The sequence below is a fragment of the Seriola lalandi genome, unplaced genomic scaffold, assembly GCF_002814215.2.
Source record: "Seriola lalandi dorsalis isolate HSWRI2012SDOR001 ecotype SW California unplaced genomic scaffold, Sedor1 jcf7180002054736, whole genome shotgun sequence".
Classification (NCBI taxonomy): Eukaryota; Metazoa; Chordata; class Actinopteri; order Carangiformes; family Carangidae; genus Seriola; species Seriola lalandi.
The window spans coordinates 426,572-447,029 of record NW_019525289.1 but is presented as its reverse complement, the minus strand read 5'-3'; the positions used below and the strand labels follow the sequence as shown (position 1 = coordinate 447,029).

At 39.9% G+C, this 20,458-nt stretch overlaps 1 protein-coding gene across 1 annotated transcript in view; it reads left to right on the top strand.

Moving 5' to 3' along the window:
* Nucleotides 1-4,066: 4,066 nt before the first annotated feature.
* LOC111668463 (cyclin-Y-like) overlaps nt 4,067-20,458 on the top strand; it is a 23,309-nt gene continuing 6,917 nt past the window's right edge. The window contains exons 1-3 of the mRNA XM_023424544.2: nt 4,067-4,899; nt 19,652-19,726; nt 20,384-20,399. Of these exons, the coding sequence (XP_023280312.1) occupies nt 4,746-4,899; nt 19,652-19,726; nt 20,384-20,399 (245 nt within the window). The 5' untranslated portion in view covers nt 4,067-4,745. The remainder of the gene's footprint in view (nt 4,900-19,651; nt 19,727-20,383; nt 20,400-20,458) is intronic.

The following is a 20,458-nucleotide window of genomic DNA, read 5'->3' as shown; positions in this document are numbered from 1 at the left end:
CAGTCACTCTTCAACACTCTGCTTCTCTTGTTACATGAATTGTTTCAACAGACATTTGAAAGCATTTGATTTTTTTGATATTTTGTGCACTGTTCAACTTGTTTGAATCAAGAATCAATCAACTGGGACGGTTTCATTTGGCTGGGATCATTGAAATTCCCATTTATTTTATTGTAGCAAATAGAAATTAATGGTAGGGATTTTGCTCTACTATATGGATTAGTCAGTTTCCAGTCAGCTGCTGTTTAAAGCTGTAAGTATTTATATAAACTCTAAATCCACTGCATTTCCTCTCTTTCTCTTCTGCTTAAGCTGAAAAAACAAACCAGAACTGAAAAGTGTGGGAGTCTATTTAATATTTCAGTTTGTTGCCTTTCAAACATCTTCATGGCCTTTGGTCCAGTGTGGCTGGAGTGGAAATTTCCACCTAGAGACTGGCGGCCTACAAGCAGGGAGAGGGCGCCTATTACCCTGGCAACATAAACAGTGCCTCACTGTGGCAGTCATGGAGGACCTCTGCTGTTCAACACACGCTACTGCAACAGAAAGCTCAAATTCTCTAAAGCAGTGGTTCTCAACCCGTAGGCCGGGGCACACTGATGGGCCATGAAGGTATTGCAAGTGGGCCGAGAAATAATTTGCAAAACAGTACAATTTTCATGGAAAAAATGTATGAATATATATACTGTTTTCAAATGTTTTAAAACTAAATGATCTTCCAAATAAAAAATAAAAAAATATTTTAAAATCTCCTTTGATTTTCTTTTACACATATCAAGGCCTATCACTGTGATAAGCCAATTTTATGATTGTGCTCTAATAGATCATATCCATGGCAAAAACTGGACCATCAAAATGGGTAGCTGGTTAGCAACAGGAAGAATTAAAAGAAAAAAATCAAATCAAAAAGAAAAATTGAGCTTCCACTGCTTTCAGTTCAGTCCTGAATGTTTGATCATTATCATTTAACTAAAAAATTGCTCTGAGAAAACTTTTTGGCCTCTGTATTGTTGTGGGGTCAGATGTGGGCTGCCAACATTTTTGAGATTTTTAAGTGGGCCATGAATTGGAAAAGGTTGGGAAGCACTGCTCTAAAGACAGAATATTTAGTTGTTTTAGTTTTTTATAAAAAACTAAAACTTATATAACTTTGACTAAATATGTAAAATGTCGATCATAGTGAAAAAGGTCCATCAGTTTACCGTTCACAGTTTTACTCTCTTCATGCACTAATCATTCAAGGAGCGCTTGCAGAAGACTACTCAACACAGTATTGACCATTTAAAGCAGAAGTACAGCTAAATGGTGTGTTGATGCCTCACTTTGACCAGGGGTGGACAGTAACGGTGTACATTTACTTGAGCACTGCACTTAAATATATTTTTTGAGTATCTGTACTTTATTTAGAGACTTATGACTTTTACTCCACTACATTTAAAAGACAAATATTGTACTTTTGTGTCCACTACTTTTCTATGAAGTACTGGTTACTTTTAAGTAGAGCTTTTAGTTAGTGGAATGACAAACCTTATCTTAAGTCCATGTTTGAAATTTTAGAAATAAATAAAGATTAATTTCCTTTTAAATATTTGCTGTGAATAGCACGACCAAACCTCATCACTGCCTAAAAAATAAGAAATGTGAAAACGACAATAGCTCCTTTGGTTGATTCAATGTGTTTTTATGTCCAGGTTCTACAGTCAGTGAATCAGTCAGTAGGTTGTTTCAGAGTCATTGGTTTTTGTAAATATAGAACAATACAAGAATGTGTTGACATAAAAAGTACTTTTGAATATTTTTAAAATCAAGTACTCCAGTACTTTAACTCAAGTAAAAGTTTCAGCTTTCAACTTTTGCTTGTATTGGAGTAATTTTTGACCAGGAGTATCTTTACTTTGACTCAAGTAATGGAGCTGTGGAGTTTGTCCACCTCTGACTTTTACATGCCATAAAATCACATGGCTGAGGTGATGATTGAGGCCCTGTCAAGACCTCAGTATGCTTCAAATGAAGTGAGCCTGAAATCTCATTTCCAGTGCTAGAATCAGGTTACTGCATCCAAAAACAGACGACCTGACCATTCCACCTGCTTCTGATAGAAAAGGTGTGTTAAGCCACAAAGTGAACTTCTCTTTCAAGCTCTCTTTTCATCTAGTGTAACACCATAATTGCCCTGGAGAGGAGGCTGTCTAGGTCGAGGCAGACGGGCGCCCACCCTGAGCTCGGTTCTGTTGTATGTTTCTTCCTTTTAATAGGGAGTCGCCCTGTTGGGTTTCTTTCTATAATAAAGTAAGGTCTGGAGGTGCCTCGGTGGCTCACCTGGTAGAGTGCGCACCACATGGGTTTAGTCCTAACCACAGCGGCCATGGGGTTGAGTCTGACCAGTGGCCCTTTGCTGCATGCTCCCCCCGCCCCCTCTCTCTCCCTGACTTTCCTCTCTCTCTCCCACTGTGCTGTAACAATAAAGGCAAAAATACCCCAAAAAATTGTAATAAAGAAAAGGTACACTTTACAGGATACCTTACCCTGTAAAGTGTCTTGAGATAATGTCTATTATGATTTAGCGCTATACAAATACATTGAACTGAGTTGAAGTGTATGCCATGATCCCTGTTTGCACAGTTCATTGCATTGAGACTGTGCAGACGTGCAAATGTTACAACATTCATAGACAGAGACTAAGCCAAGAGGTAATGACAGCAGGTGTTTCGTATGACATAGTTTGTTTAAAGCATACTGAGTCCCTTTAGAACCCGTTTGCAGATATACTTGCTCTGAAGTCAGCATTGTGCATGTGCATGATGGCTACCCCTTCGTGTCCTCTGCTCCTTTTGTGCATTCTCACTATTTAACACGGTGTGAACAAAATGCAACTAAGCAAATGAATGGTGGGGGCAGTATATCAGGATGTAAGGTCAGCTGCAGGCTCTCAGCGAATGGCAACAAAAATGGCAGAAAGTTTGGAAGAGGAACTAAATAGAGCTTGTTGCAGCTGCTGATTTGTTTCATGTGATCTTAATATTAACACTGTAGTAATCTCCCTAGGTGTCACCATGTTTAACTATTCATGTTGTGCAAAACTGGAAGCTCTTAAACAACATATTATGCTGTCAGCCCTGATGTGCACCATGCTGGATATTGTCCTACTTTTTAAATCCTTGTGCACAAAAAGAAGGCAAGCAAGTGTGAACTATTACACTCATGTCAAAAATTCTTTTCAGTGTGTATGAGTTGGTAAAAAGCATGTTCATTATGAGGCTTACACTGCACAGTTAGGGTTTTGAATATGAGACTTTCTTCTCAATCTGTCAGAATACTTAAAAGCGGAGCCACAGAAACAATTTAAACGTGGTCAGTTTTTCTTTTTATAATATAATTTACTGTCATCCTTGATATTTTTTTTTTATCAGAGTTCATTTATATTTTCCCTCTTTTATTCAATGGGGTTTTGTCTTGCGTTTGATAAATCCATACAAATGCATTACTATAGGTTGACCAGCAGATGGCACCATTTTAACTGAATCAAATGCTTTAAAACAATTTCCCACAAGTTGGTTCAAGATGGTTGAGTCTAGTGCTTCTGAAAGCGCTACAATGGAAACTTAAAACTGTGCAACACTAGAAGAAACAAGTTTCTGCTGGGCTTTAACAACAAACCAGCTCCTGTCTGACTTCTTTCCTTTGTGTTGTCTTGTGTCTTATTGTGGTTTATCCATCTGACCCTTGAAGTTTGACCTCTTGCTGCGTTGAGTCTTACAATGTTTGTGAGTTTTGCAACGTTGGTCCATGTAATAGCTACAATTGTGTAGATCAGCAGTTGACAGATCTGAGATTTTGACTCCTTCCATCTCATGAGGAACCATTAAATTGTTCTCACACAATTTCTAATAAATAGATGAATTAACTCTATAAAAACCTGACCCTACTGTAAACCTAATCCTGAATCTGATACTGAGGGACCCTTTAATATTCTCATGATGGAATATTTCATTATTTATCCATTAGATTCTCAAATTGAACACACAAATAGAGATTAAATTTACATTGTATTGAAATGCAGTATACAAGTATAGATTATTCATTTATTTAACATGGCAAATAAAAAAAATTATTTCAAAATGAATATAATTATACCTTCTAATGAGAAACTAACAGAAAGGCCAAATGTGGAGAAATAGACTATTATTAATAATCTTCTAATATCTTAAATAATCTATACACATTGGCAACAAATCATTAAATCATCTCTGTCACCGCCCCTCTATTTTTCTGCTCTCTCATTTGTATCCACCCACTTGAACCGGAACCTTTTTCTCGGGATTCGCAGCCCTCCCTAACGGTCTATCGCCCTGACAGCCAGCCACAACACCGATCCTCATATCGCTGTGCGCCCGGCCGTCGCCGCTCATCTCTGCCCGGAGCAGGATGCGTCTTGTTTGATGATGATGATGATGATGATGATGATGCCTGAGTCAGCGGCGGCAGGACGCTCAGTTATACACATCAGCTGCTACCGGTAGAAGTGACATTTTCATCCCGAGTGACAGCCTCTCTCCGCGGACACCCACCGACCGCTGACAGGATCCATGGGCGCTGCTATACGGATGCACCCTATGCGCACTGGCGGTGGTGATCTATGGTGACCGGCTCGGTGGGGTTGGTGACCCGTCGTATCAAGCTCCTGTTTCAGCGGAAAGGATTGATAGCACACAAGCCTTCCTCCGGGGGTCGATAAAGGGGGCGAGATGGGGAGCACGACCTCTTGCTGCGTGTCTGCCAGCCCCAAGCTCCGCAGAAATGCCCACTCCAGGCTGGAGTCGTACCACCAGGAGTCGGAGCTGAGCAGGGAAGAGACGGGATGCAACCTTCAGCACATCAGCGACAGGGAGAACGTCGACGGTAAAAATAAATAAATAAAAAATAAAAAAAAGAAAGGGAAAAAAAAGACAACTGCCACCATGAAGTGTGAGGATGATGAGAGAGCATACCTGGTGATAAAGTTGTATGGTGGTCTAATAGGGGTAATACTGGAAAAATCCAAACAAACAATATCATAATTGAACCATTCTGGGCTTTTCAAAGAAAACACAACAGAAATAGGCTTTTAGAGAGATTTCTAGTGATGTGTTTAATGTTTCCAAGCACCATATCATTTTGGAAATTGTCTTCAATTCATCAAAACATGAAATGAGCACAGAAGCTCATCAAATCCAGAGGCCAGCATTATATATGTAATAGAGCACTATGAAATAATGAGAACAGCAAAAGAGCAAACAACTTAAACATGATATTGAATACCTAAGCGTATATTAAAAGATATAGTCCTAATATTATGGCCTGGTGTCACTTTAAACTGGAAGGGCATAAGAGATCATTCATAACAGGGCCTCTATGAGATATTACCACCACGTGTAATCTTGGATTATCACTGTTGACCTCTTCAATGATTTCTATGAAATCTGCACTTTTCTCGTATCCTGGAAAAACAGATACTGCCTCTGCTCACAATCACCTGTCAGTCTGTAATATTGAGTGGCTGGCAGAAAATGTATCATCACCCAGTGCAGCCGGGCACATGGATAAGTCATGTGTGCATTTTTTTCTCCCATGTGTCCTTGCAGAGAGATATGTAGCTGCAGACAACATCCTGTTCATGAGGGCAGACTCCTTTGTGCCGTGTCTTTGTTTTCAGCCTGTGCATGAAAGAAACTGCAACTATGGAATACAGCCCCCTCCATTGACACATGCTAATATGCATTACAATTGACCCATTCACACTGGAAAGTGCCTACTAAATGGGTTGCCTATTTTCAGCTAACAGCCAGGCATTACATATAAATGGATTTTCTCGGAAACTGTACAAGACCCAGTTTTTTCAGAAAATGTTTTCCAGACTCTTTCAGAGGTCGACATGGTTTCGGATTTGGTTTTCCATCATCAGAGAGTCTGCCTGCGTGTTTACAAGGCCAGTAATTATTACACAGTTTTTGTAACAGTATTGATATATACACCCGTTCAGTCTTAGACGCTTAGTCTTAAGAGTGTATGTCGCTAATAACACACAATGACATTTACAGTAGCCTCAAATAGTGGTTGTTACTGGCTCTAGGAAGTTGGACATTATCACACCAGTGATGCAGTGTAAGCGTCCATTTTTAAGGTTTGCTAATCAGTGGGTTGCCACATCAGTTGACTCATCAGTCTTAAAAAGGGCTGGTTTAAAGCTGCACTGTGGATATACTAAAGATACACACATTTTACATTTGCTGATTTCTTTATTTCTTTATTTGGATCCCCATTAGCTTCCACACAGTGGTCTCTCGTCTTCCTGGGGTCCACACACAAAAACAACAAATAAAACAAACAATTATTAGCAATCGCACTATATCAATAAAGCAGAAAAAACAAAACAAGCCAAACACAGAAAATAATTAAAATAATTCTACATTTAAAAACAAAAAAAACATAATAACTTACAATGAAAACTTAATCAAGATTGTCACAAATGCACATTAACAAGACGAACCTGAAGAAAACGGTACAGAAACCACAGTAATATCTAAATGACATTTATCACATTTTGCTCTAAGTAACCTCTTAAAAGTTTTTCAAGTTATTATTATTTACTCTTTTAAATGCACATTATGTAATTTTCTGCTGCTAGGCGTCTTTCAATCAAAACAATAACAAAAGACGGGTCACGACGATGTCGTGAAGTAGTGTGGGATCATGGGAGTTGTTGTCATCATTCCAGTCAGCTATACTCCTTCATTGTCAACTGTTCAGGAGGTTTTCACTGGGAGCCGAATTTCCGTCCTGCAGAAAGACATCTACCAGGTGAATAAATAAAACACTGAATAAAGCAGTTTCAGGTTAAAAATCACTGTTTCTCAGAGTCTGTTCAGCGGACACAAGAGGTGTTGGAGGGGCTGCGAGCCGACCTGCAGCTAACGTTTGCTTCTCTGATCATTTAAGATCCGGACGTCTGATGACCAAAATCTTTCATCTAGTTCAAATATTTTGACCAGTCTTTCCTTGAAGGCAGACATGGTGTTGCTAAAGGCATCTTAAGTGGAGAGCTTGAGAGAGAAGCCCAAACCCAGCAGCCTCCTTTCAAACCTCTTAAGAGCTGTCCAGGTGCTGCATCACACGGGCGTGATTGTCGAACTGTCTTGCAGTTGGGTGAGAAAACAAAATCCGCCCCAGTCACAGATAATAATCTCAAAACAGAAGGCTTCATGGGCCTCTACTGTACTTACAGTCTTTATTAGTAGAGAAAGAAGTCATCCTGCAGTACAAATCACACATGAATACACCATTAGGATTGATGGTAGCTGGTGCTCTTTGCTGTAGGAAGCCTTCCAGTCGCCACTATACTCTCAAAATGAGTGCCTTTGATTGCACAGAGTCAGCAGGGTGAAAGACCTGCTGTCCATTGATCAGAGATGTCATTTCCTCTTGAGGGGTATATGCCTCTCACATTCTGGAGGCTATTAACCGGAGTGCTTTGTATTACGGTGGCGATGGTTATGCTGTTATTGTGGCTGCAGTTTCAATGGCAGGGCTGGCGTCATATCAATGAATGTTTTCTTCTTCTGAAAAAAATGTTTTTGGATGCATGAGTCTAGAGCCAGATGCTGTCCTAACAGAGGAGATTAAAAAAAAAGTGACATGAAGAAGATTCAAAGTCAGATGATTGACACTGAGCCGGCGCTACTTGACGGGGCTAAAGACAACTCGTGCTGAGGGGCCGTCTGTCTCAGTGGTGCGGTGATTGAAACCGAAGCGTGTCTAATGTGTTGGCTCTGTTACGAGTTCACAGACAGTATGATGGAGATTAGCGGGCTTCATTAGGATCTGCACCGTCAGAAAAGAAAAAGAAAAGCCCCGAGAGGCAGCTGTGAGGCTGTGTCGGAGCAGATAGGAGAAACCTCTAGGGGGATATGATTGCCGAGCATTAACACCTCAATTTAAACTGTGACGCGCTGCTTTCAAAGACATCATCTGTTCCTGATTGAAAGGGCCGGCTTTTTGTGCAATAAAAAGTTGGTAACATCAAAGTTAAAGTGCACTGTGATGCAATACAATTAGATTTGGAGCCCATTTAAATTTTGCACATACCCGCAATGAGCTCTGCATTCAACCCATTTATTGGTAGCAAGTTTCGGCCACAGAGAAGCACTGCAGTGTCATGGCCACAGCAATGGCATAGGTCCTTAATTACTTTAAGACACAGGTTATTAAGTAATTAATTGTTAGTACTACTTTTTACGTTTACAAAATGTTCTTCATTAGTGAAAAACAAAATGCATCAAAATTTCTCAGAGTCCAAGGCGACGAAGTAGTGTGTCTTTAAAAAGACCAAATTATAAATACATATTACAGTACAATTTGAGAGAAAAAAGGGAAACAACATACATAGCATGTGCTTTACATTGGACTCAGCACTTTAACTCTTAGCCTGAAATGATATCAGTACAGGGTCCCGGATCTTATCCAACATACCTCCCCTATCTCCACTGTAAAATCTTTTTCTCTCAAGCTTTCACATTCGTAGAATTAACTTCTCAGCAGTTACCATTCCAAAAAGGACAGCCTTTTTTTCATACTTACTGGCAGAAGATAAAGAGCTAGTTGCTCCTAGAATCGCTCTCAGTGGATCTGGTTTCCCAAAAACCCCTTGAAAAAAAGTGAAAAATGCTTTTCCAATAGGTGTTTTGTTTACTGCAAGACATATTCAATTTACAGTGACATAAAACAGAACACAGCAGAAAATCTTCACATTTGCTAATTTAAATGTTCATTCATGTTCTGTTGATCAACTAATTCTTATGCGCACAAAGTGCATGACGGTCACACGAGAGACCAGGAATTGTCCTGTGGTTATGTTTAGGCAACAAAAGCACTTTAGTTAACCATTCATTGTTCAGCAACGCATCCGTCCTGCTGACGCCATGACATTGAAGCTAGTTAGCCAGAAGCAGGTAACCTAATGCTTCTCATGTCAGTGAAATGAATTGATTATGCAGATTTAAGAGTTTTTATGACTCTAAATTGACATACAAACTACCTGTAACACTGCGTTGATTTCGTCCACTATTGTGGCAGTTTTTTGGTATATTTTTTTGTCATTGTTTTTCTGGCTTTAGCTCAGGAAGATGATGTCCTCATTCCTAACAGCTGTGATTGATTGTCTTTCCAGCCAAACCAAACAGCTATTAATAAGGACGTTACTAAACTGATTTGAATTCCCGAGGTCTGGAAACAAAGAAATGGTATTCTTGCTGTTAGCAGCAGTGCTAATGTTAAGTATTGAGCCATGATGCATGTAGATAAACATTTCATTCACTATAATGAACTTCCAAACCTAATAAAGTAATCCAGTTTAACATTTGTTTCCCGGGTTCGTTCAGTTTTTGTCACATTTTTCATGCTCTTAAAAATGCACTAATGTTGTCTTCATTAAGCCACACGAACACGACAAGTAACACGTGACCAAAAAGTTATTTTCTCCTGTTACCAGGAGAAAATGACAGGAAGTGGAAAATAGTTTGCTGTTGTACAAAGGTTGTGTGGGGATGTAGAGTACTGAAAGTACTGCCTTGGGTTTGATTGCAGTCTTACAAGCTGCTTAGTAGGGAATTATTAATTCTTGTTTGGACAAGCTGTCACATATAAAAAGGATTACAAGGTTCAAGGAGTCATGGAAAACCTGGAAAGACTGGAGAATTTGAAAGTTGTTGATCTCCCTGCATGGAAATGCCATCAGAAAGCTGCTGTGATATTTAAGCCATTCATAAGTAAACCTTTAATAGATAAACCTTTTAAAATCCAAGTGAGTAAAATATGTTATGTGTGTCTGTATTATGTTGATATTGAAGATGTGTTTTGCATGCTAGGAAATATTAACCATAACATCATCCTTGGACATTCAGTTTGATTATGTCAGTGTAACATGACAGACAGTTGTCTGTGTGGGCTATTGGAGGATTTTAGTCTTGGAGTCTCAAAATGACCTCCCAGCATTCCCTGTCTTTAAGAGCACATAATCACTTCCCTACATAACACCATCATCTCACTGACCCAGGGCCTTGAAGCCTGTCCAGCTAAACCGCTGGCTAGAGTTTCAGGAAAGAGCTTAGTTTGGTAGAACGAGGTTTTGCTGTTTTGCATGGCTCTCATATTTTCATTGACAGGCGCAGTTGTTTTGGAAATCATCCTTTAGAGCTATTGGGGGGTGAAGTACTTATGTAAAGATTATGTGAAATTGTATTTCTCATGGCCACAGCATTGGTCACTAGCTCTCTATCAGACCAATGTCCCTGCACCAAACATTGGGGTAGCGTGTCAATAAGTATAAGATACAGAGTCAGAAAATATCTTTGTAGTCAAGTTCTTTAAAGTGTGAGGCAAAGAACAGTGTAGCCTCACCACCAAGTCTTTTTAGTACAAGGACCACACCAGATAGCAACCAGATTGAAGTTAGTTATGCTTTGGCGAAGCTGTCAGAAGTTTTGTTTATCAGTTATGTCACTAATTATGATCAATTAAAACAGGCCTATGTAACTTTTGCTGACTCAGGAATGTCATTTACACACTAATACCTATCTGGAGTTTGCTAATATTGAGTATGAAAGTTTAACATTAGCTAACATTAGCCACCGTAAGCTACTGGTCATACCAGACCAAATACAGCTGTTGCAGCAAAATCCCAGAGTGTGTTTAACTGAACAGACATGTGTTTTATTAGCCTATTTATTAATTCTGCTTTTATTTTGTAAGATAACAATGTATTACTTCGTCTTTCAATAGTCATATAGTCACTTGAAGAAACAACTGCATACATTATTATTATACATAATATTGATGGACTGTTCCAGGGTTATTGCACATTTCCACTCTGTTTTCCTATATGTAAACACTGTTTGAAACTAAAATGTAAACTTTTTATTGGCATATACAACACACTGTGGTAAAGGAGAAATTCACACCACCAGTGCCAATGACTGCCTTCCCTGGAGGTGGAAGATGGATGGAGAGGGAGAGAAAGAGAGACAAAGCCGTCATATGATCTGCCTTTCTTTGACAAAGCCCACTGTGTTTCTCTCTTAAGATGACTGTTGTTTCTGTAAGGCATCGTGCGTCAGCTGACAGGCTTATATTTAGGTACAGTGTATGGTGGGGTGGAAGGAAAAACTGGCTTCTTTGGTGTTTTAGAGCGAAATGTGGGTGGTTTGGTGAACCCTGTGCTGCAATATCCAAGAAGAGTTAAATCGAGGGCAACTGGACTTGGGTGTAGATACTTGAAGGCATTTCGCCTCTCATCCAACAGGCCTCTTCAGAACTGAGGCCAAGAGGTTTTTTCAGTTCTTCAGAACTGACGTAAAAAGTTTTCAAGTTGCCCTCGATTCAGCTCTTCTTGGATAACCATGACCTGGATGACTGAGAATCTTCACAGACTGTGTTGTGATGTTTTTTTGTTAGTTTAGAAGTTTTGTCATATAAAGGCTGGTGTTACTTACAGTGCTTTTAAAATGCTGCAACATTTGTTTTTGATTTGTAGGTACATGTACTATTTCCAAATGATGGATATCTTGTTTTTTAACTGAAGTCATTATTTATGCCCCTCTGAACTGGGTTGAGTGCACTTGGGAAGTAATAGTGTGATATCTACAATTAGTCTGTCTTTGGTTTTTACATCATAGATTAAGAGTTGCTAGGCTGTGGAACAAATATAAACCGATAACTTGTAGTTATCAACCTCTTTGCTTTCACTTTGTTCTCTCACCTCAGTCGGATGCTTCTATAAAATGTCTCATTTTGAGGTTTTACTAAAGACAGACTGTCCTTTACACTGTCATCAATAGTCAGATAATTGCACCTTTGTGCCTCCTTTTCTCTGTTCTACATTTTCAATCACTTTGAATAGGGATGTTTATGTTATATGTTGGATGGAACTTGGACAGATTTGTTCTGTTGCAGTAATTGTAAAATAGTTTTTTTTTTAATGTTTTGCTTTCAGAAACCTTTAAAATTTCTGTAGTCTAGCGGCCAAGGAAAGACACTGGTTTCAGACTCAGAAAACAGGCCTCAAAGGCGAGGCAGTAGAGCATATAACAGGTTTTTGGCAGAATCTGCAAACAAATTAAAAAGGAGCAAAGTCAGGCATCGGTTAAAAACAGGCAGCAACATATCTGGCAAACGAGTAGATGTGTTTTTGGGGAGAAAATATTCTTGCCCCAATGTCTAATAGGGAGCAGGTGTGTAGACAGGTGACTGGTTAGGTGACGGGTTAGGGCAGGAAACACTGAGGTTAACTGGTGGGCAGGTGAGGAACCGCGAGCAGGCGGGAAAGTCAGCTGCTGGCAGGTGTGGAAGGTAGAATACACAACAGAGAAGACAGAAGGAGGAAGCATCTGTTGTCATGACAATATAAAAACATCTGCATGCTTGAAATGTACATAAACATACACAACCCTCATTCATTGTCTCATTCAGGCTACACAGTACCCCAGAAATCTAATCACACTTCTCTCTAACAGTGTCATTTCTCAGCCTCGATAGGTGTTTGAAAGTTTGGCCCAGCGAGAATGAAGTCATATAACGCGGTTATGCTGAAGTAGCACAAAACATCCAATTGTTTCCACTGTCTAAAGCCACATCAAATCCCATTACTATTTTTAAAACAGCAGCAGCGGCAGTCATGTGTTTCACCAGGGACAGATGACTGGCTCAGCTCAACATGTTGGCAGGGAGGGAAACAACTCTATTAAAGGTTAGAGTGGGAAATGTAATGAAAAACCTGAACATTGTGACTTGTTCTTTCATTTTTTCCCCCCCTTTGTTGATAATAAATTATTCCTCTCAGGGTCAGGGTATTCACAGGAGAGGGTCCTTGTTTGATTTATTGACTAGTAATGAGACTAATTTACTCCACACCTAATTACCACTTCAGAAAGGCGTGTTGGCTTTGAGCTGTCGAAGGCAGAAAACACTTAAAAGGCTGATTCACGCGAATGAGGACTCAATCTTGCAGGACAGTGTCAGCTCCCGTTGCAAAACCTATCAAAACCAAAACCACTACCAGGTCGATGCAGCTGAATATGCATCATCTGACTTGGCCTTGTGATCCTCCCTCCCAACCAGGTTCAAACGCTGGTTGGATGCCCAGTGATTCGGTGCTCTCATGCAGTACTCACATCTTCCTAAATGGCTGATGTGTAATATATCTATATTTACCGTCATTCCCCACTTTATTCTATCCAGATCAAAACAAATTGAAGCGCTTAAGCAATTTGTCGGTTGTTTTTTGTCGATATTTTCGTAACTCTCTGCCGCTGTCACTCTTCGCTCTGAATAAAGATGACACAAAACTGGAATGACTGTTTCCACTGTTTCACTGATGCTTATTGTCTTAAATGATAAAAGCAGATGGAAATATCGCTTCAAGTCTGTTTATCCCTGATATACAAAAAAGAAGAGACTGGAGAGGTAGAAGAAAAAAAAAAAAAAAGTTATAACACACTCGAGTGGTTTGGTTTGATTCAATCACAGAAAAGGAAAATTAGATTGTTTTTACGCTTTTAAACCTGAGGCTCCTGCAGACACACACTGCCTGATTAATCTCTCACCAACCCTGCATTTGCTATTAACCATAATCGATTGGTTGTGTTTGGTATAACAAAGACGTTTCCAGCAGGGAGATGGAATAATTAACGCAATGTAGATGATCAATCAATTGATTATGTTCACTGCAGGTTTAGAAACGAGATGTTTTCTGTAGGTCATCAGGGTCTTGTGGAATAACAGCAATGTGATCAACATAGTATCATTAGTAGGAGTGCAATGATAAAACCATATAGGGTTCACAGTTTGATGGAATATACAGTACATCTCTGATATTGAAATGAAATGTAAAATAAAGCAGCTTCTTTATAAGCAGGTTGTGATGGATTTTTTATCCCCAGAATGCATTTAGGTTACAGTTGTTGCAGAATTAATACCACAGCAGTTGTGCTAACAGCACTATTAGTAGCAGTTGTCATAGTAGTGGGAGTAATATTTACAATAGGGGCAGTGGCAACAGTAGTATTAGTGGTGTGGTGTGTGTTTGTGTGTGTGTGTGTGTGTGTTTGTAGCATAAGCGTATGGTAAGTGCTTTCCCAGGGAACTTTCTCTTCCAGGAATATGGGCCAGTGTGCATGTGTGTACAGGTCATTTCTGTTTGTTTAGCCTAGTCCACAGCCACTCTAGCCAATGGTCAGTGTGTGTGTGTGTGTGTGTGTGTGTGTGTGTGTGTGTGTGTGTGTGTGTGTGTGTGTGTGTGTGTTGAAACAGTATAAGGGGGGTTAAGAGTTAAGATAACGTTCTCCTGTTGTTTGACAGGGACATGATAATGAAGATGGAGCAAATGTTGAACACTAGCATCAGGCATGAACGATCAACCAGCTACATCAACCAATGAAAGAAGAAGTCTTTAACTGGTTGTTGTTTAATTAATCAGGATAAACATATCAACCCCATGAAAAAAGAAAAATCATGAACTTGTTATATACTGTTGTTTATCATTTTCTGAATAAATAAACAGTTTATTGTAATCTAGAGTTCAGGTCGTATCATTCAGAAACTCACTCATATTGTGGTTGAAATATGTTACTGGTACTCATTTTCCAAAGTGATTTTTTCCACTTAACTTACATTTGGCTTCAGATATTCACATGTAGCTCATTTCAGAGTAATCCAAACTGTCCTCTAAGATGAAACCAGCAGAGATTAGCACGCATGACTGAACAGTGAACATGTTCACTGACTGTATGGGAGCGAGTCCGGGCTCATGCTACCACAGACTCCAACAATAACACTGGGATGACATTCACATCATAGATGTAAGTCAAACTGTTTGCAGAGGCTGAGCTGCTCTTGTGGCGGCTAATCCCAGTTGGTGAAGCCTAATGACTACAATACAACAAAGAACCATAACTAAATTTAGAAAAAAATGTATAGTAGCCTACTTCACAGCATTTCTAATCAAACTGTTACTATAATAGTTATCTAACCCAGAAAGGCTAGCTTGAAACTTAAAAGACCATTGTGCTAACAAGCTAATGTAGAGGTTTAACACAAGAGGAAGCAACAGGAAGAGCTTCGGAAACATAATGCTAATGAAGATGTTACGGTTAATATGTTAGGTAACAGTTAGCCGCTTACACATTCGGCACACAGAACAATTTAGTGTTTTGTTTCCAATATTCATTTTTGTTTCCTGAACAAAAATATCTGGTTTTAAGATGCTAGGTCCATTTTCTTCACCAGCTAGCCTTCCACTTAGCATCTCTGCTAGTTTGGTGTCTTAAGCTAGCCTTGGTTTGTTTGTGCTTGGAAAGATGGTGACTTAATCAATAAGCTAAGGCAGATTCAGTTGTGAAATTAAAATCATTGCATAATAAAGGAAGGTTTTAGTCTTGTCTGGGAGAAGTAACATTTTTTTTGGCCTGTAGGTCTCTGTCCCATCTGACCCTTTGGGCTGTTGCAGAAAATATTGGCTTTATTGTCCTCTATAGTGTAAGCTTCAATTTTCCTAATGTGAAAATATAACAAAACCCTGAAGGTGGAGGAATGGACAGGAGTGATGTATCCTAAAAACAAAACGGATTGTGGTAAGTGATAGCAGCGTAGTGTTGCTGAGACTGCCATATTTAAGCAGATGCTGTTACTTACTGCTTAGATACTGACACAGCAAGATGCTTGAAAGAAGCAGACGCAGAATCCAAACCACATACGGCACAATATTGCAAATGTAATCAGCAGGCCTGTGTGCTGCTTGTCATATTCTGCTTGAGCCAAAACAGAAAGACACATGTACAGTATAGGGGGAAAAAAACTACTCAGTTGGAAACACCATAGTGCAATTATGGATAGAACTGCTAAGAGCAGGGTGCGCCTGTTGTTAATTCATTATGTAAGAGCAGTAAGGCAGACAAGTAAGCTTTCCAGCTGATAGGTTAGCCGAGGTTCTCCTGTTTCACCACACAGATGCCGGCTGCGAGTCTTCTTTAAAGTTTACTTGAGGTGGTGAATATCACGTATCGGTATCAACACTCGACACCAGCTGCTGTGCACGCTGGGAGTTCCAGCAGGTTGGCCTATAGTAGGTCAGGTCCAGTCAGATTTATTCAGAAATGCTTTAATCAATCAGTTGAGTCCAAAATGCCTTTCAGAGAATGTAAGACGAGGCCAGAACCTTTCAAACTATTTGAAGAGTTTACATACATTAAACCAATTTTTTTAAAAACAATCGATACAGAAGGTTAGGTTTGTTAAGGTATAACTTTTTCTTGCAGTGCCTCCAAACATGACATTAAATTGACAGATGTACTGTAAATGAAAGATGCATTTTTTCAATGGATTAAAAACTGTTGATTTTGTGTTAAAAAACAAAATCTTGTGGGTACAAATGTTTCTGGTGACTAACCCTGAAAAAAAAAAAAAAGTTCTAAATAATAAACTTCTTGCCTTTAGGTTCTTTCATTTGTTTTTCCAGAAAGACACAGGCTTCACAGTTATATTCTATTGTAGACTGAAGCGAAAAGTGAAGTGAGTGTGTGACTGACAGACTTAGACTGACTCTTGACTCCTGTCTGACACATGTCATGTGTCATATATTTGACTGCTGGGCTGCTTAGGCTTTCAGAACTAATCAGTTGTATTTCTGAGACTTCTGGGAGGGGAAATGTGTTTTGATACTGCTGATTCTGGCGCAGTGCAACGAGGGGGAGCAAAGACTGACAAACCTGACCCAAAGGTACATGAAAAACACATGCTTCGTAGTTATTCTCTGTTGTAGACTGAAGTGAAAAGCCAAGTCAGTGTGTCACTGGCAGACTTAGACTCTTGGCTCTTGTTTGACATGTGTCACATATTTGACACATTAGTGACATCTGTCAGAAATGATTCCATGATGACAGGACAGTGTGTGTGTGTGTGTGTGTGTGTGTGTGTGTGTGTGTGTGTGTGTGTGTGTGTGTGTGTGTGTGTTTGTGCATGCATTATAAACAGTTTATCTGCACAGACAAATTCCTCAGTGTGTAAAATCTGTCCTTAAATCAGTCAAATTTCTTCCTGAACAATATCATTGTTCTAGAAGCAATATGTAGAGAAAAGAAAAAATACTGTACTGCTGTGTGTTAACATGGCTAATGTGACGACCCTCTGCACCTGTTGCTTCCTGTGTGTGGCTTTCTCCTTTGCAGGTACTAGAGGTGGGTTTGGCGAAGGGTTGTCAGTACCCGGGCTTATTAGAAAACCTGGCACACCTGGGCCCTGTTTGTGTGTGTTTTTAAAACCATGTTGGAGCTCGGTTCTGGTTCTCTCGCCTCCCTGAGGCACCCATTTGTCACAAACTGGCTCAGTGAATATGACAAGAAGGGTGATCACACTAAAAACAAACATTTTATCATAACTAAAACATAAGACAAATAAGTGGTATATGTGCTGTGGAGGTGTTGTATGAGCAAAGGCAAAAGATGACACCAAAATAAATGGATGTCAGCAATTGGGAGTGTGAGGACAAGTGACCAGATGGGCCAGCTTTTGTTGTTCTCTGGAAGGCCCAGGTGAACTGCATCAGCTGACGACCCTCACATGTCGACCAATTGCCAGGAAGACCTCCAAGACAATGGGAGGGGCGTCACAGGTGCAGGTGGAATGTGTTTATTTTACATGTCATTTAATGTATCCTGGTTATTATCATCCAAAATAACCCACAATATAAACAGACTCTGATTGGAAAAGGGTTTTCTGTGATTACTGGCCATTAAAAAAAAGTACATGAAGCTTGTCTGTCATCATACAACATCTGTACCCGTAGAGCAAAGACATGTTTTGTGACCACAGCAGATATAATCCACTAGACTGCTGATTTTATCAATCAGTATCTTTAATTTGCATTCACTGGATAAATTTAGTTATGGACTTCCATGATTGCTTCATTGGTCAGTCAGTAGGAAATCCCTTCTGTTTATATTCTCGACCCCATGAGGTCAGTGGTGTCACGCACCGAAAACCAGCTCAGCCACTGTTAAAGCTCTAATTTGTGAATGTGTTGAAATTAGCCCCGGATGCAGTGATACTCCTGATTACTGTTGCATAAGGTGTTAACCTGACACAAGCCTAATCCAAGCTCAGTGCATTCAGCCTGGTGGGCTGCGGAGGCATTCAGCCAGAACTAATCAGATGTAGAGTTTGTGTTTCTGAAACCAGCAGGAGGGGGAACAGGTTTGGATGTACTGCGGATTCTGGGTGGGAGCAGAGTTTGAAAAACGAGAAGTTTTGAAATTATTATCATGACTCAAGTGAGTTTTGTGCACCCTGAAAGTCCTGAACTGTGTTACTTTTGCAGATCTGGAAATGTGGATAGAGCCTGCAGGGTGGTCTGGTGATTAAAAAGAGAAGCCTGTTAGAAAACCAGTATATTTTTCTGGATAGGATTGTTATCATACTTCTGTCAGCAAACAGCAGTGTTATTCTCATTTCAGTTCCCCGCAGCCAGTCGTCCTGCAGCAGCTGCTTCCACGGAGACAGATGATCAGTTGTGCTGCTCCTCCAGCATCGACATTGTAATCAAACAGCCTCGATCTTGATCTGGGTCTGTCGCAGTCATATCATAGGAGTCAGAACGTTTGACAGTGCAGACTGCATGCCGGGCGTTTTTAAATGCTGCTTTGAAAATATCGCACTCGATGGATTTCATCTTGGAAGTGCAAAGTTTGGGATACGAGTGCAAAAATACTGAGGCTCTTCTGTGGTTTATAATGATGCTGCTCGTTCAGTCTGATCTCAGTGGAAAACTTGATATAATGCGGGTAGAATCCATCAATGTTCTGATCACATAGCATGATTTTAAAACACCATGTTTCGTTTGAGTGCTGGCTGTGAAAAAGGGCGAATCACTAAGGAGAGATTTTCATATTAACCTCTGTTATCAAAGTAGCTGCTGTTATTTACGAGGAAACAAGGGAACAAAGCATTTTGGCATATATGATGAAGGCACATATTTTGGGAGTCTTCCCTCACGCCTTATAAGATGCAGACACAGAGACGCGTCTATGGCTCATGTCCTCAGGCCATGATGCAGTCCAGATTAGCTCTGGATGGGAGCATGAATCATGCCTGGATGTGTTTGTGAGCACAGAGGAACAAAAAATAAGCTTAGAGCCACACATGGGGGGAAACAATAGAAGATAATCCCCACAGAGAAAGATTGTGACTTGAACCTCAAATGTTCATCATTAAAACTTCAATAATCCTGATTCTGTAGACAGAACATAGAACAGTCACTACAGGAAAACATCTCACATTTATTACATTGTTTTTTTATGATCGTTTTATGACTCCTGAAATCAGATGAAGCTGTTTTTTTTACAAGTCACTTCAAAATCAGAAAGTTTCTTCTACTGATCAACAATCCCAACAACCCTCTACAGAACACGGTCGCTTTGCGCTGTGCTGGGGCAGCAAAAATTGTGCTATGTTGCCCTGTGTAAACATTTTCTATTGCTGTACTTGCATTGAAGGAACATTTAAGACGCCAGCAGCTGGAATTTGTCTCCACATTACTCACAAAAAGTAACATATACGCTTTGTGTTTCCACAGAGTTGAACATGGAGTACAATCCGTCGGACCATCCGCGGGCCAGCACCATATTCCTCAGCAAATCCCAGAACGATGGTAAGTAGCTTCATTTCAAAGGATTTGATTGATGTATCAATTTTTTTTTTGCAGTTGTCTTTTTAATGAGCATGTGATTGAAAAGTCATAGTTAGTCCGAGGAAGAGACATGTGCCTTAGTTCGGAATGCTACACTCCAGTTTTCAGTGTGCATCATCACACTGAACAATGACCGAGATGTAGTAAGTATGTAGGAACGCTGATCTCAGAGCTGCAAGAAATTTATGCAACGGCCTGAAGCATCTGACTAAGAGCTCCAGCATAGGGCTGGGAAAGTCATTGCCTTCTGTGAAAAAAAGGAATTATTAACATGTTTCTAAGAGCTATAATCACCACAGCATGAGATCATCATCTGTCTTAAAGGCCAGGGGAACAAACAGCAGGACAGTACTGGCTTTGTGATGTTGAAGTAGGGGAAAACTGCATCTGATGAATGGTTAAATTAAATCTTTTGCATTTTACACATATGGATGTTAGATATTGTGTTGCATCACTGTGATTTTTGCCCAGGATTATGGACTTTGTCACCCAGAGAATCTGTTTGTGCCATGAGATGGTTGTTGAGTCACTGCGAACAAACAAAAGAGGGAATCAAAAAGTCGGACAATAAATGAATGAACATGACATTTTTTGTGATTATTGTTGGTTGTCATTTAGTTTTGGAGGAAAAAAAGTCACATGTTGGTAATCCACCCCCCCACCCCCCCTTCATGGCTTTAAGGGATAAAGCAG